The sequence below is a fragment of the Jaculus jaculus genome, chromosome 8 (assembly GCF_020740685.1).
Source record: "Jaculus jaculus isolate mJacJac1 chromosome 8, mJacJac1.mat.Y.cur, whole genome shotgun sequence".
NCBI classification, from domain to species: domain Eukaryota; kingdom Metazoa; phylum Chordata; class Mammalia; order Rodentia; family Dipodidae; genus Jaculus; species Jaculus jaculus.
This window is the reverse complement of record NC_059109.1, coordinates 21717452-21732598: the sequence shown is the minus strand read 5'-3', so window position 1 is coordinate 21732598 and position 15147 is coordinate 21717452. Positions and strand designations below refer to the sequence as shown.

Genomic DNA, 15147 nt, shown 5'->3' with positions numbered 1-15147 from the left:
TGAGTAGAAGAAACAAATAACAGATTAAAATTATATGTGTAGAATTGAGTAATTTTTTACAAACCCAAACAAAACTTTTATGATTTAATGGTAATGGATTATAATATTTGTGATAATAAAACAGTTAGAATCATTTAGAATATACAAGACATTAAATTGTATATACATATATATGTATATGTATATATGCATATAGTATGCTAAAACTATTGGCTTTTTGGCATTTACTACCAACATTTGGTGCATAGCTATAATACTGTGTATGATAAAAAGTGGTTGCAACATCTTTAGCTTTTGTATGATCAGATAGTAACTAGTGCTGACTGTATATTGGAATCACTTGGCAAAGTACATATAGTGATAGCTAGACGAATACAAAACTTATGCTTGCCTGTTTGTGTGTATCAAATGCCAAACCAATCAAGTCATTGCTCATTCAAGTTGGATGTCCTTCTGAGCCTCTCCCTAACAGAGTACCAATAAGGGCAAGGTGTTTTCATAATAAAATATGCAGAATGTCATCCCTGAATTTTACCAGAAACTTCAGCTTTTGCTTCGTTTTTAATGAAGAAGATATTTTGCCAAGAAATACTCAACAGATAGGCATGATTAGGTTGACTTAGGAAAAAGTGAAACAAACATGTTCTTGAACCTCTGTGAGAGGAAGGTAACCTGGCAGAGAAAGGTCATAGAGAATCAGATTACCAAGGAATATAAAGAATGGATGTTTTGTGGAAGTATTTAAAACAGGATGTTTTAATGAGCTCAAAGACTTCCTAAAATAGCTATCAATTTAAGAACTAAATTTTTCTCCAAATCCTTTCATGACAGATATCTCAATAGTTCTATTAACCTATTATAGTCTTTGAAGATGAATGAATATTTAATAGATTGCTAAGCCTTACTATTACATGTATGCGATTTTAGGCAGAAGCTTTTACAAATAGCAGGAGTATCAATTCAGTAATAACATCTGTGTTAGTTCAGTTTTAATGTTGTTATAGTTTTTTTTTTTATATCAGGAGGACCCAGAGACTACTTTCAGCATGAGATATTTTACAGATAACAAGTGTGAAAGAGAAAACTAGTTTTTCCATAGCTTCCAGACACAATCCACTGGAAGTGGTCCAGTAGAGGTATAGAAGTCTGTAAGCAGACATGGCGCCATCGGTACATTTAAATATATGATGTTTTAGGAGAAAAGGTTTTGCAGGACCCACTTCAAATATTCATCCCTGCATAGAATGGACTGTCATCTTCATGAATATTTAAAGAACATTTTTTTACTGTTGTACTTAACAACATTTGCCTTCAATCTTTCTAAAGATATGTAGGCATGTGTAAAATGGAGAAAAAAGAAACAACTGCTAAGAAATTGATGAATTGATGATGGTTTATACATGCAGATTTTGTAGTTTTTAAATTATCTTGCATTTCTAAAGTGACTTATCCACCATGTCTGGCATCCAAGAAGATATATTTGCTTATGACCTGCACAGTTAGAAGCAAAACGTGTGTTTAAAATAGTTACCTAGCTGTGTATCTTGATATTAGCTGGCGTCATGTGCCATATCTCTATTTTTATCATTTTTAGGGATGAATTGAGATAAAATTTTCATAAGTTATTATGGTATTTAAAGTTAAAAGTCAGATTTTTATAATATGCTGTTCTCTCACATGTTCTCACACATACCCTTTCTTTAGCCTCTCTGATCATAAGCATAGATTAAAGTACTTATACTTTCCAATAAAATTTCCTTATTTAAAATGCTTTCTTCGGGCGTGGTGGCATATGCTTTTAATCCCAGCACTCGGGAGACAGAGGTAGGAGCATCGCTGTGAGTTCGAGGCCACCCTGAGACTCCATAGTGAATTCCAGGTCAGCCTGAGCTATAGTGAGACCCTACCTCGAAAAACAAAAAAAAAAATGCTTTCTTCGTGATTATACTTTAGTAAATATTAAAGTAAATATTCATACCTTCATTTTTTGGTTTGAAGTCAGTGCATGCTGCCTTGTGCTATGTTATTCCTGACAGTTCACTCCTCACTATATACTGTGTACGTGCCTCAAGATTTTAGTTAACGAAGAACGATAAAGACAGAGAATAATTAAATATATATGGGTCAGAAGACTAGAAAGCAAGAACCTGAATTATAATATTTATCTCAGCCCAGTGGATGAACTTCTATCCAGCACCACAAGATGGCAGTCTGGAGCTAGATTTGGAGTCTCAAGCAGAAGGGAGAATGAACAGGATTATCTGAGTGTCTGGATTTGTCAGTTTACAGAATGATTTATGAAGAATAAAAGGGGGGGGGGCTACTCTTCAATTGCCTGAAATACATGCTTTTATACCTGTTAATCCAGTTGTACTCTAAACTGTTCATAGACTGACAACATAATACTCAAGGTTATGTACTCCCCACATCATCACACTGCACTTTTACTCTTTCCCCTCTGCACAGGTGACTTGGATTATTACTGGTTGGATCCTGCCACGTGGCATAGCCGGGAAACATCACCCATTAGTTCGGTAAGCATTCTGTTTATAATTTGGGGATTTTGGGGGATAGTAAATTCTCTGTTATGTAATCGGTAATAATCTTGTTTTGCTCTATGACATATTTTATGATAGCAAATATCATTGACACTAGAGTTTTAAAGAAAAAAGCAGTTAGTTTTCACTAAATAATAACAAATACTGAAGTAGCTGGGCTAGGGAGATGGCTCAGTGGAAAATGCAATTGTCACTCAAGTAATAATACTCAGGTAAAAGTCATATGCAGAGGTAGATATCTGTAATGCTTGCACACCCAAGGCAAGTGGAGACAGGCAAATGGCCTGGAAGCTCACAGGCAACAAGGTGTAAAGCACAGACCATTATACCTAGAGTTGTCTTCTGACTTCCACATGAGGCCATTGCATGCAGATGCCCCCCCCCCATATATGTGTGCACATTCTCGCATCCTACACAAACATACAGCAACAAAACTATTTTAATTAAATGAAGCACATTTTTATTTATTTTCAAAAACAACATGTATTTATTTGCAACTAAAGAGAGAGAGACAACGGGCACACCATGGCATCTAGCCACTGGAAACAACTCTAGATACTTGCCTCTGTTTCTGCATCTGGCTTGATGTGGGTACTGGGTAATAAAACCGAGGTCTTTAGCTTGCTTCGTAGGCAAGTGTCTTATCCACTGAGCCATCTCTACAGCCCTGTATTACCTCTTTGAATGAAGACAACTTAGCAGACGTTCCTTATGAAGCAATACAGTGTTAATTCTCCACACTGAAAGTAACTTGCTTTAACAGCAATAATAATGACGTATTGATACACACCCATCAGTTAACAGGCTGTGGTTGGCTATGAAAGTGATGATGCTGACATCAGAATTAGTTAACAGTATTGTTTACCAAATTTTATCTTATTAAAACTTTCTGATTGTTTGTATTGAAAAACAATAAAACTATTAATGATTCTAACAAAAAAGCTCCTGAATTACTAATTTGATAGGAATCAACTTTAATTGCAAGAACTCATGTTAATGCTTACTCCACAGTGGAGTTCAGTAACTTTTTTACATGAAATTTGCAAAATTACTCCAGAGATAACACTTGATAAGATTTCTTCAGAGATAACATACAAAATTAGAAGTAACTTAACATTGTCCTGGGTCACCTAGAAATGTTGCTTTTGGAGAGGACAAAATGTGGGGAATAGATGATTTTCATTTCTTCTCATTTGAATATCAGTCATAGTGCATTGGTTATACAAGGAGGAATTCCATCCACTTAATTCCTCTAGGGGAAAGATTAACCACATAATTTAACCCTTCAAATTATAAATCCAGAGATAAGAAGAATCATATTCAATCTATTGGGTGGGTTACAGCTAAGTGGGTCACCTGCTGCTTACAAGAAGCTAACTTCTGATTTAAATCTTCTGAGATGCTGGAAGAAGCAATGGGAACATTTCCACACCCTTTAACATTATGCAGAACATATGAGCTTAAATAATGTCAGGCCTATCCTGAAAAGCTGGGGCTTATCTGTTGTTGTGACAGTTTTGGTGTCTAAAACTAGCATAATACTTCCGGAGAGAGATCCAAGCAATCATAATATTTCCAATAATGCTTGTGAAGCCTGCTGGCCTGGGTTAAATTTCCTAGCCACGCATTTCAAGTCTGTGCGCCACACATACATGTACAAATGAATAAATAAAAAAATATTAAATAATGACTTGTGTGTGTTTGTGTGTGTGTGTGTGTGTGTGTGTGTGTGTGAGAGAGAGAGAGAGAGAGAGAGAGAGAGAGAGAGAAATATCTCAGGATCTCCTTGAGTTACAGTAGTGTTAAATCATGATAACTCCATTGCAAGTAGAAAATATTATACTATTGATTGAAAATGCATTTAATGCACTAATGTCATAATAGCAACATTACTAACACAAAAAACTGGAATATTGGTTGTTCACTGCCTAGAATCCTGACAAAGGAAGGAGTACCCAAAAAACATATCGCATGCTGAAATAAAGATGAAAATTCAAAGTCTGGTATCCATTAAATATGTAATACTTTTGCACCATTGAATAGTAAGCAAAAACACATATGCCAAACCATTAGAAATTCAAGAACTATTTGGTTAAGAATGCCCATCAACCTAATAATCAGTTATTTTTAAATTTCTAATTCCATTTCTGAATCATTTTTAGAATTTATCTTTAGTTGCTGTTTTTAGAATCATATGTTATAAGTATTTTTGCAAGTAAATTATATCTAAATGAAAACAATTATAATCCCCTGGGGAGAAAAAATTAGATTTCCAAATCAAACGCCATTTAGCCAAAGAAACTGCATTTTGATGATGTAACTGAAGGGGGTAAAATGTTTGTTTAACTGTTTAAACTATTTTAATAGCATCCTGTAACGTGGCAACCATCTAAAGAGGGAGACCGATTAATTGGACGTGTTATTCTTAACAAAAGAACAACTATGCCCAAGGAATCAGGTGCACTCCTGGGTCTGAAAGTAAGTACCGTGCTTTCAGGTGATGCTACAGTATCAAGTACATTACCATCTGCATACACATTTCTGACAGTGAGTTTTCAGTATCTTCCTCTTTTCTCCAAAGTAAAATTCATCCAGTAAATACAGCTTGTCTTACATGTAATTTCCTTCTCTGAGTTAGTATCTTAAATCATTTTATTAATGTTGTTGATTCCTGTGTTAGAAGAATTCATAGGGATGTAGAAAAACTAAACTATTTTTCTACTAACATAAGGCTAAGGATGATTTTACATCAAAATATTTTAATAGAAAGCAGTAAAGTTAGAAAAGGTGGACCTTTAATTATACTTTTTATAGTTACATGAAACATCAGAGGAATATTTTCTTGTAATGATATTCAAGATAATACCATAAATGCAAAATTAATCTTTCAAAATACACTACCCATATTCTAATAAATTTGAGAACATGATAGATTACCAAAGCTATTTTCTGTTTTGTAGAAAGGTATGTATATATTCACACATATACATGCAGATTTCTCATTATTATGTATGTAGATGTATATGTTTTAAATCACACGGTTTTGATTTAAGTTGCTTAAAGAAATTTTGAAATATTTCACTTTAAAAACAATAAAGAAATTGTGCTGAAGTTGTGCATGACCTTTCAGAAACTTTGGCTACTAAGTTAGGGAATAGAGTCCTTGCTGAACATGAATGAAGTCCTGGGTTTTATCTGAATTATTGTTAAAAAAACACTTTATATATTTAAAGCAATCATATTGATTATTATTATTAATTACTCCTGCTATGAAATAATTCTCATAAGCTGTGTTAATAGGTAAGTTCCTATGAACTGAAAATTAATTTAGTATTATGTCCCTCATCTTTATAGATCTCTGATCCTTGTGCTTCAGGTAAAATTAAACTTAGGGTTTTTTCCACATATATTCAATTTAGTAAAATATCCTGATGAGTATATTAAATATTTAGAAGTTCTCAAATGTATACAAATAAATAGATGAGAAAGTCATTCAGATGAAGACGCATTTATGATATTACACTTTACATAATGTGTAGTAGACTTCACCCAGCTTGCGTCTGTAGATGTTATCAATGTAGTTTTCCTATGTTCTACCTCAATATACAAAGGAAATAATAAACTTATGGAGACAATAGAGCAGTATCTTTATTTAGAAACAATAATTTACATAGTAGGCTTGATTTTTTCAAGGCTAAGTAAATGGACAGTCATGTAAACGAGCTAAACATTGGTAGTTTGGTAGTAAGTAGGGAGATGTGGCACCTTTTAAGTATGAACAATTATGTTGCTTATTGTTATATCAATGTAAAAAGTTAGTACACAAGCTTCCTTAAATGAACATCTCAAATACAATGATTTTTTTCTTAATACTATAATGTCATTTCATTTAAACAGAAGTGTACATCATTTATGTCCTCACACTGAAGAGTAAGAATTTTATGAGAATGTGCAGTTAATTTGTAAACTAAGACATTTCTGAATGAGTCTTGAGAATTTATAAATATGTTAATTATTCAGGTTGTTGGAGGCAAAATGACCGACTTAGGACGCCTTGGTGCTTTCATCACCAAAGTGAAGAAGGGTAGCCTAGCAGATGTAGTTGGACACCTAAGAGCAGGTAAGATTTCATTGTTAACATTTTAAATAATGGGTTCTGTGCACATGAGTTGTGTCTTTCTATTTGCAATCAGGTTATACATGAGTTGTCACTAAGTACTTAATGTGTGGATACAGTTTTGACCTGAAAGACCCTTTAACTATTTGCAAGAATAGAATATGATGTACAAGTTGCAATTTTGAGACAGTGAGAGTAGGAATCCCTTTTGGAAAACATATAGATATAAGATAATGAAGGATTATTTATTTTTTACATGGCTCCAAAATATTGCAGCAAAGCTTAAAAATTAAAGCAAAATAACACTGTAGAAAAAAGTATTCCCAAAACAGAATATTTTATTTTTACATTTAATACACAGCAATTACTAAAGTATTTCATAATGGTGCCAGCATGTGCGTGCGCGCGCGCGCGCACACACACACACACACACACACACGTGTGTTGTTATTCATACCATGCCATTATAATACTGACTGATGCAAATTAAGAAGTATCTGTTGGGCTGGAGAGATGGCTTAGCGGTTAAGCGCTCGCCTGTGAAGCCTAAGGACCCTGGTCCGAGGCTCGGTTCCCCAGGTCCCATGTTAGCCAGATGCACAAGGGGGCGCACGCATCTGGAGTTCGTTTGCAGTGGCTGGAAGACCTGGCGCGCCCATTCTCTCTCTCCCTCTATCTGTCTTTTTCTCTGTGTCTGTTGCCCCCAATTAAATAAATAAAAAATGAACAAAAAATATTTAAAAACAAAAAGAAGTATCTGTTGACTCAACTTAAATGTGACAATTTATACTCACATAGAAGTGACAATTTGGAGAATTGTGTGAATTTATACTGCTCTATAACCTTAAGTGTCACAGTAAGTTCACTGAATATATCCAAATATACTCAGTAGTAACACATTTTGAAATCTATGTCTGAAAATTATTTACTTTTTAGTTGATTTCACTTAGAGAATAGTATAAGTTTTTGATCAGACTGTCATCTTAGGGATTTGGTAAGCAATTACGAAGAAAACACATCAACCTAAACTGTAGTTATGGAATACCGAAAAACCTAGAACACACAGAATTAGTACATTTTCAGTCTGTATTTCAACTTATATAACTTATGCCTTAAAACTTTAGAAAAATATTCTAGAACTATTGAAGACAATTTTATGCAATTCAAGTATATCAATCCAAAATCATTCCAGGTGTTTTTCTTTGCATAGGAATATGGTATGCTGTTATTTTATATAGAAATAACATTAATTTAGAATTTTTTCTCCCCTTGCTACCCATTTTTCAAGATGAGATCAGTTAATGATTCAATGAGACAGTAATGGGATGACTATGTCACCAGACATAGTCTTAACATAATGACTCAAAGTAAACCTGAAAATGCATGAGAACCCCAAGTTAGCTACTGTAAGCAAACTTTGCTCAGAGAAAGCTGAATGTAGGCAGATGATTCCTGAAGATTCCCGAAGTCAGAGAAGCATTTTGTATAAAATGTTTTTTAGTGATCAGTTCTGTTTATCATGGTGAAACTAAGAGCCTGAGAAATTTAAATCTAAAATGTTAAAATAAAAAATAGCTACAGAAAAGACAGACATGCTTTTCACTTTAAGCTATTGATGCATTTGAACATAATAAATTATTTTTTTCTTTGTAGACTCAACCATATAGTCTATTGTTTATATTATAGGCACCAGTTTTTTTTTTTCTATTTGCACACATATATCATTATCCTATAAAAACAACTGTGGTTCCATTATTTTCTTCCATATGAGCTTTATTTAAATTTGGATATTTTATTTGAATTGTGCTATAGGTTGAACAGCCCTTCTCCCCTTCAAAGCTGTACTCTTCACTGCTGCTTGGCTTAACCATTTAAAACTCAAAGTTGACATCAACACAATACATTTAAGTACCTACAGTGGAATTTGCTTATCTTTTTTTCAACTCAAAACTCAGTAGCTGTGTCCCCTAGACGCATTCCCAGGCCTCAGCCTATCCATGGTTCCCACCTGCATGACGTGGTTCATATCTGCTGTCCATCTGCTCTGCCTACTGAAATCCTTTCCATCCTTCAGTACTCAGAATTCAGAAGTGTTTCCTGTCTTGCCACACAGAGCAGTGACTAATAATTATGTCATTAGTACCCCCTGGATCTACTGCTGTTTGTCAAAGGAATTGCCTTTCATTGCACTTACTATATTTAAACTTTCTGTATTCATTTGTGTATTATTTCCCCACCACCAAATGTAAAGATGGAGGATGTGTTTCCATCTTCGGATCTTCATTGTCTGCACCCTTTCCTGAAGAGATTATCCATAGCTAAGTAAGCAGTATTCATGGTCCACTTCCTGGTTTAGGTATCATTGAACTGAAAATAAACACATTTATTACTTTTAATTTGATACTGTTAGGCTTCCAGGTTGCTGTCTATAAAAATAAGATGTTTTAATACATAAATTTTACAAATACTAGCTGCAACTCACCTACGGTTAAAATAAAGTTAATTGTTAAGGTTCATCATTTAAAACTAAATGTAACAAAAAAGAAATGCAACCATTAGGGTAAGTACTGTTTTATAAACATTTCCTCTGCATATATGTAAATACATATATGCATATGTATTAAAGTTATATATGTTGTACTGAACAATTATATTAAAGTTTACCCTGTTTCAGTCAAATTTTTTAACATTTGCTATACTAATAAGTTGAAAATATGTAGCTAGTTTCTTTTCTATTTATAGCAAAGTATTCTTATTGCCTATTTGAAAAAATATATTTAGGTAATTGCTTAGGTCAAATTATTAGAATTTATTTTAGTATTGTTAATATTCACACCTGTTTTATCAAACCAAAGCAATGCATGTGTTGTTTTCTTTAAGGAAACAAACTCTTGGAAGAAAAGAATTACCTTAAAATATTCCTAGTAGGGACTGGAGAGATGGTTCAGTAGGTAAAGTGCTTGCCTTGCAAGCATTAAGACCTGAGTTTGGATCCCCTGCGCTCATTTAAACTTGTGTGTGGCAGTGCACGCTTGTAATTCTAGCACTGGAAGCCTTTGATTTTGACCTCTAACATCTACACACATGTGCAAATGCATGTATTGCACACATACAAAACTACAGATGCATTCATACTACACACACATTTGCATGCAAAAAATTAATCTTAGTAATATTTTCTCCATTTGTTATAAAAATATGGCCCCAATCAAAAATGCATCATATTTGCATGTTACTTTAAAATGTATAAATAAATGATATTAGTTAATCACATATTCACGTAGGTCCTTAACTTTTCTAGGTACTAGGAACAGCAAAGCAAATATAAGTATCAGAGTTACTAAGCCACCTCAATATCACATGAAATGAAAGGTCCTGGACAGAGGACCATTGGGATCTCACACTACTCTGCTTCCTTAGGAGAATCAATCTTTGTTTCATGATGATTTATGCTTCAAAATGTTTAGTTTAAAAAAGGATAAGTCTTTGCTCTATATATTTTTCCACAGGGTATATCAATTTTCCTCATTAATCTTGGGTGTTTTCACAAACTGTTCAGCATTGTATCAATTAGTTTAAATATTTTCTATCTGTATTTTAATACTCACTATATGCTACCTATAGAGTTTATGTGTTTTGAACATCTGGAAGTGGGTTAACTGTCATGCAACAATTTTTACATCTGCTTGCTTTGTAACTCTGCCACAGCTACCTGTATTGCCCTCTGGGTATGAATTCAAATATTTCCATGCATTTTTATTCTGTTGTGCATCTGGAGAAGACAAAGAAGCATGATTTAGAATTGGAAAATTCATGCTAGAAAATATAAATTGCTGTTTCTTAACTTAAAACAGGATTTATGCTCAGTGTAATAAAAAAAAAACTTTCACATACACGAAGCACCTACATTAATTGTATTGAGGGCATGCTGCTAATGGTTAATTTTAATGTTCCAAACAAGCTGTGCTAATTTCCATTCCATAGCATGAGATTATTTTTATATTATTTCTTGTGTACCTCAGAAGATAGAGGAAGTTTTGTATTGATCTATTTTCAGTGATATTTGGGGAGGAAGAACAAAGAAAAGAATAAAGGTGGTTAGAAGAACCATTAACTTGACATTATATGACAATCATTTTGCTTTTGAGGGCAGAGCCTTGAAAATTAAACTATTTGTATGTTTTGCATTTCGTTGTTAAAAAAGAGAAAAGATAAGAAAAATAAACAGAATATATAAGGTAAAAAATACCCTTTTTTTTAAATTCAAGGGGATGAAGTTCTAGAATGGAATGGTAAACCCCTGCCGGGAGCTACAAATGAAGAAGTTTACAACATTATTTTAGAATCAAAATCAGAACCTCAAGTTGAAATTATTGTTTCAAGGCCTATTGGGTAAGGCTAAAAAAACTTACTTCTTAAGTTTAGTAAATTACATGTTATTAGCAAGGTTAAAAAAAGTATACATTCATACAATACATGTCAACATGGATAGTTTTTTTTTTCTTATATATTTTGGGCATATATATTAGGCTTTAAATTTTTTCTTAAATTTTAAAAGTAGAATAATGAATTTTGATTCCTACATACTAAATGCTCCACATGATACCAATCGTAATATAAAAAAATGTTGATATTCATTTTAAAAAGTGAAATATGACTTACTTTAGTGTAGAATTATTTGTTTTTTAAAAAATTCTATCTTAAAATGGAGTCTATTTCTTTCTGCTAGTCACTAGCCAACTCATCTCCATGTGACATTTAAAATATTAGTGATTTTAAATACCTAAATGAACATCTTATTCCTAAACAAATTTCAGAATATTTTATAAATTCTCATCAAAGAATTGTTCCAATTTTAAAAATCAAGCATAAACTCTTAAATATATTTGTGTTTAAATTGCCAACAATAATTGGTATATTTACAAAAGCTCAGTTTTCACATCATTAAATTATGTAAAGCCAATAGAATATCTTGTACCTGTAAGTTCCCCACATTATTAGCTTTTTCTAGCAAACACACTAAGTGCAAAGCAAATGTTCACATTGCCTATCTATGATTTTTAGAACATATTTTAGCCATGCTATTATGGTTAACTTACTGTTTCAATTTATTCTTGGAAATAACATTTTCTTTCAGTTTTCCAATAATTTTCAGACTCATTAGCTCAAGATTTATTATGTTGGAAAAATAGTACCTTTGATTTTTATCATTTTCAAAACATAGTAACATTAATGTAAAATGAGTGAAAATACTTAATTGTATAACAAAGAATAATATTAACATATAAAACTCTAAAAATAGGAAAAGATTAGAACTTATCTTAAGTGGTGATCTCTAGAGTTAAAACATTGAATAAATTTGCAAAATTATTATACATTTCCTCATAGAATTTTACAATAACACTATACATAATTTATGCTAATTTAAATGGCCTATGTTCCAGTGCTGAGGTAAGCATGAGAATGGAAAAGAGGTATGTAAATTGGAAATGAATCACAAATTTTAAATACTAAAATTTAAAATCAAGAGCTGTTCAGATTGATAAATATTGCAGTGATAGAGAAAAACATCATGGACTATGGAATGCACAGATCATATTTGAATTACAGATTAAAGCTGACATTAATTACTCAGTTGTAACATTATTAAAATAATTCTAGCTATGCTTTTTGTAATCATGTTTAATGACGTTCTGTTCTGTGCCTAAAATTAACTTGAAGTAGAAAGCAAATATTTGTTCTTGGCTTACTGGCTAATGATTTCAAAGATCATTCCAAATGTAGCTCACAGGAGCATTCATCGCATAACTTGTTAGGAGAAACAATTAGGAAAACTGGTATATGGTGTAGACATCAAGTGGAAATTTATCCATGCAAACACTGCAGAAGCAATTAATGTTGAACAAATTTTTGTTCAAAATCATTTTTTGTTTGACACAGCTTCCACACAATTCACTTATCAATGACATATAAAATCTAAAGTCTATACTTCAGACTTCCACATTCTTATTTTTTAATGACAGGGTGACAGAATCTTAGAAAATTCATAACAAGTAAAAAGCAATAGTCCCTGATTTTTTAAATTATTAATTTCTGTCTGCTTAGGTGAGTTAAAAAGAAATTACCAGGGTGTAATTAGATGTTTTATGTGTTGTAAACTAATCTTAATTATAAGTTCATGTTGAAGACTTACATAAATCACTAGCTAACTGAAAATATATATTTTATAGAATATACCACATGAGATGTTTTATCAGTTGTAAAAATCTAAATCATATGTAATTATCAAATTACTGTGCACAAAATGTTGGAAATGAGGCATCAAGAAGACAACCAAACTGAGAAAACTGTTTTTGTCTTATTTCTTACCAAAAGTACTAAAACATAAAGTTAGGTCAAAAGGTAAGTGATTAGAAATAGTTAATTAAAATGCTTATAATTATGTTAGTACTAGCTCTAGTCTTATTTAATATGTTATATTAATATTTGTTCATTATTAGTCTACTTAAATTTAAACTAAATTATCTTTTGAACAAGAAATGAAAAATAGTCTTAAACAGTAAAATATGCACACCAAGGGGTCTACGTTAAAGGGTTATTAAGGTCAAAGTGGAAAATGGATTAAGCTGAGGTGAAGTGAATATTTCTGCAGAGTAATTTGTGAGTGTGGCAGGAATGGGTATTCTCACAAGTCACTTTCTAACCATCATATTTAGTGAATTGCAGTATAGAGATATCAATCTCTATAAAGGGTATATATGGGCATATATATTATATGTATGTATTGTATGCACATATATGAATTTTTTGGCTTTTTTGTTGCAAGCTTGAACCATGTTTAATTTCCAAAGCAATTCATCCTTTTAATTTTAATAACTTTGCCCATGATATTCATTCTTTCATTTTATCATAATCATATTCCCATCCTTTCATTCAGTAAACTCTTTCAGATGTGTTTGTACAACATACTAGTGATTTGTAAAATTTGTGTCATCTTGATTTTCTAAATGAAATAAAATATAACCGTTAACATTTTTAATTTCCAAAACTTATTGTTTTGGTAGTAAAAATATTGTGGTGATTTGATCCACAATATTAGCCTGATTGTTATCATGTTAAAGTGTTTTGCTATAAAATATATAAAAACTTATTTTTATTGCAGTTTTTTGTGTGGTGTTTGACATTCATGAACATTACTAGTTACCAAACGAGTAACTCTCCTCCATTTCTACATCTCTAAAGACCCAAGAAGATGTTCCACCTCACTGAAATAAAAGTGATCTGTGATTGTCTCAAGCAGAGTAGTTTTCCTAATCGGATTTTTACCATATGCTGTTTCTTTTAGTGACATCCCCCGGATTCCTGAGAGCTCCCATCCTCCACTTGAGTCCAGTGAGTATAGGATTTTGTTGTTTTTGTTATTGTTATAATAAAATTTATTGAACTAAATTTGATAATAAAAATCCAATGTTTTCTTTAGTTATTGGACATAAAAGAACGGGTACCGTCACTGATAAATGGGCAGTCTGTCTTCACAGATACGAACAGTTTACATCCATAGTGTCTCAAATAAATTCTTCCTTACTAATACTTTTCTTTTTTTACTCATTGCATTATGCTCCTTCATTACAATAGTCAGGAACTTTTCAGAGATTGGTTAGTATGTTAGTACTAGCTGTTTTTGCTGTTTACAAAAATGGCATTTTTTCTCAATTTTATTTTTTTAATTTAATTTATTAGTTTTCTTTTCAGTAAATACAGGCAGTTTGGTACGATTGTTTAGGCTCATCCATTACCTACCCCCTCCCAATGGCCCCTCCTTGTTGATGTAAATGGGTCATGCATTGTGGAGTTAGCCCACAGTTATTGGTATGATAAATGTCCCTGCATATCATGACCCAACATGTGACTCTGACATTCTTTCCGCCCCCTCTTCCGCAAAATTTCCCTGAGCCATGTTGGGTTCATTTTGGGTCTGTTTCAGTGCTGAGGTATTGGGGGCCTCTGAGGCTCTGGCTCTCTGATTTGGTAGGAGTTGATTTTTCTCTGTGTTGGTCTCCTTCCTCTTTGTGCTGGTATCCAGTTCATCAGGAAAACAGCACCCTTGCTTGTTTCGCCAATTTTCCTTAGTTTCATTCGGGCCCCTTTTGAGGTATGATGAGGCAGCTCTGTCCTTAGGATCTGCATCTATCTGACAAAGAGAAGCAGATTCTCCAATGGAGAGTAAGTTAGCACCCGGAAAATTGAGATAACACTTACTTTTTTGATAGAGAGTTCAATAGGTGTAGGCCTTCTTGTACCCTATGATTGATGGTAGCTTGATATTGGAGAGTGGGCTTGTGTTTGGATATGGTTCTAACTTGTTTCCCAACTCCAGCTATGGGTCCCGTACCACAGAGGGGATCAGTTAGCCAAATCAAGAGCAGTTGGTTCCCCACCATGGCTGTATGCCACTATTGCACTTGTGTGGGC

At 32.8% G+C, this 15147-nt stretch overlaps 1 protein-coding gene across 38 annotated transcripts in view; it reads left to right on the top strand.

The window, feature by feature from the left end:
* Window positions 1-15147, top strand: part of Rims1 (regulating synaptic membrane exocytosis 1) — a 486577-nt gene that overhangs the window by 322466 nt on the left and 148964 nt on the right. For all 38 annotated transcript variants that reach the window (XM_045157130.1, XM_045157129.1, XM_045157099.1 and 35 more), the window contains 5 exons: window positions 2467-2534; window positions 4926-5036; window positions 6579-6678; window positions 10944-11067; window positions 14021-14067. In XM_045157130.1, the coding sequence (XP_045013065.1) occupies window positions 2467-2534; window positions 4926-5036; window positions 6579-6678; window positions 10944-11067; window positions 14021-14067 (450 nt within the window). The remainder of the gene's footprint in view (window positions 1-2466; window positions 2535-4925; window positions 5037-6578; window positions 6679-10943; window positions 11068-14020; window positions 14068-15147) is intronic.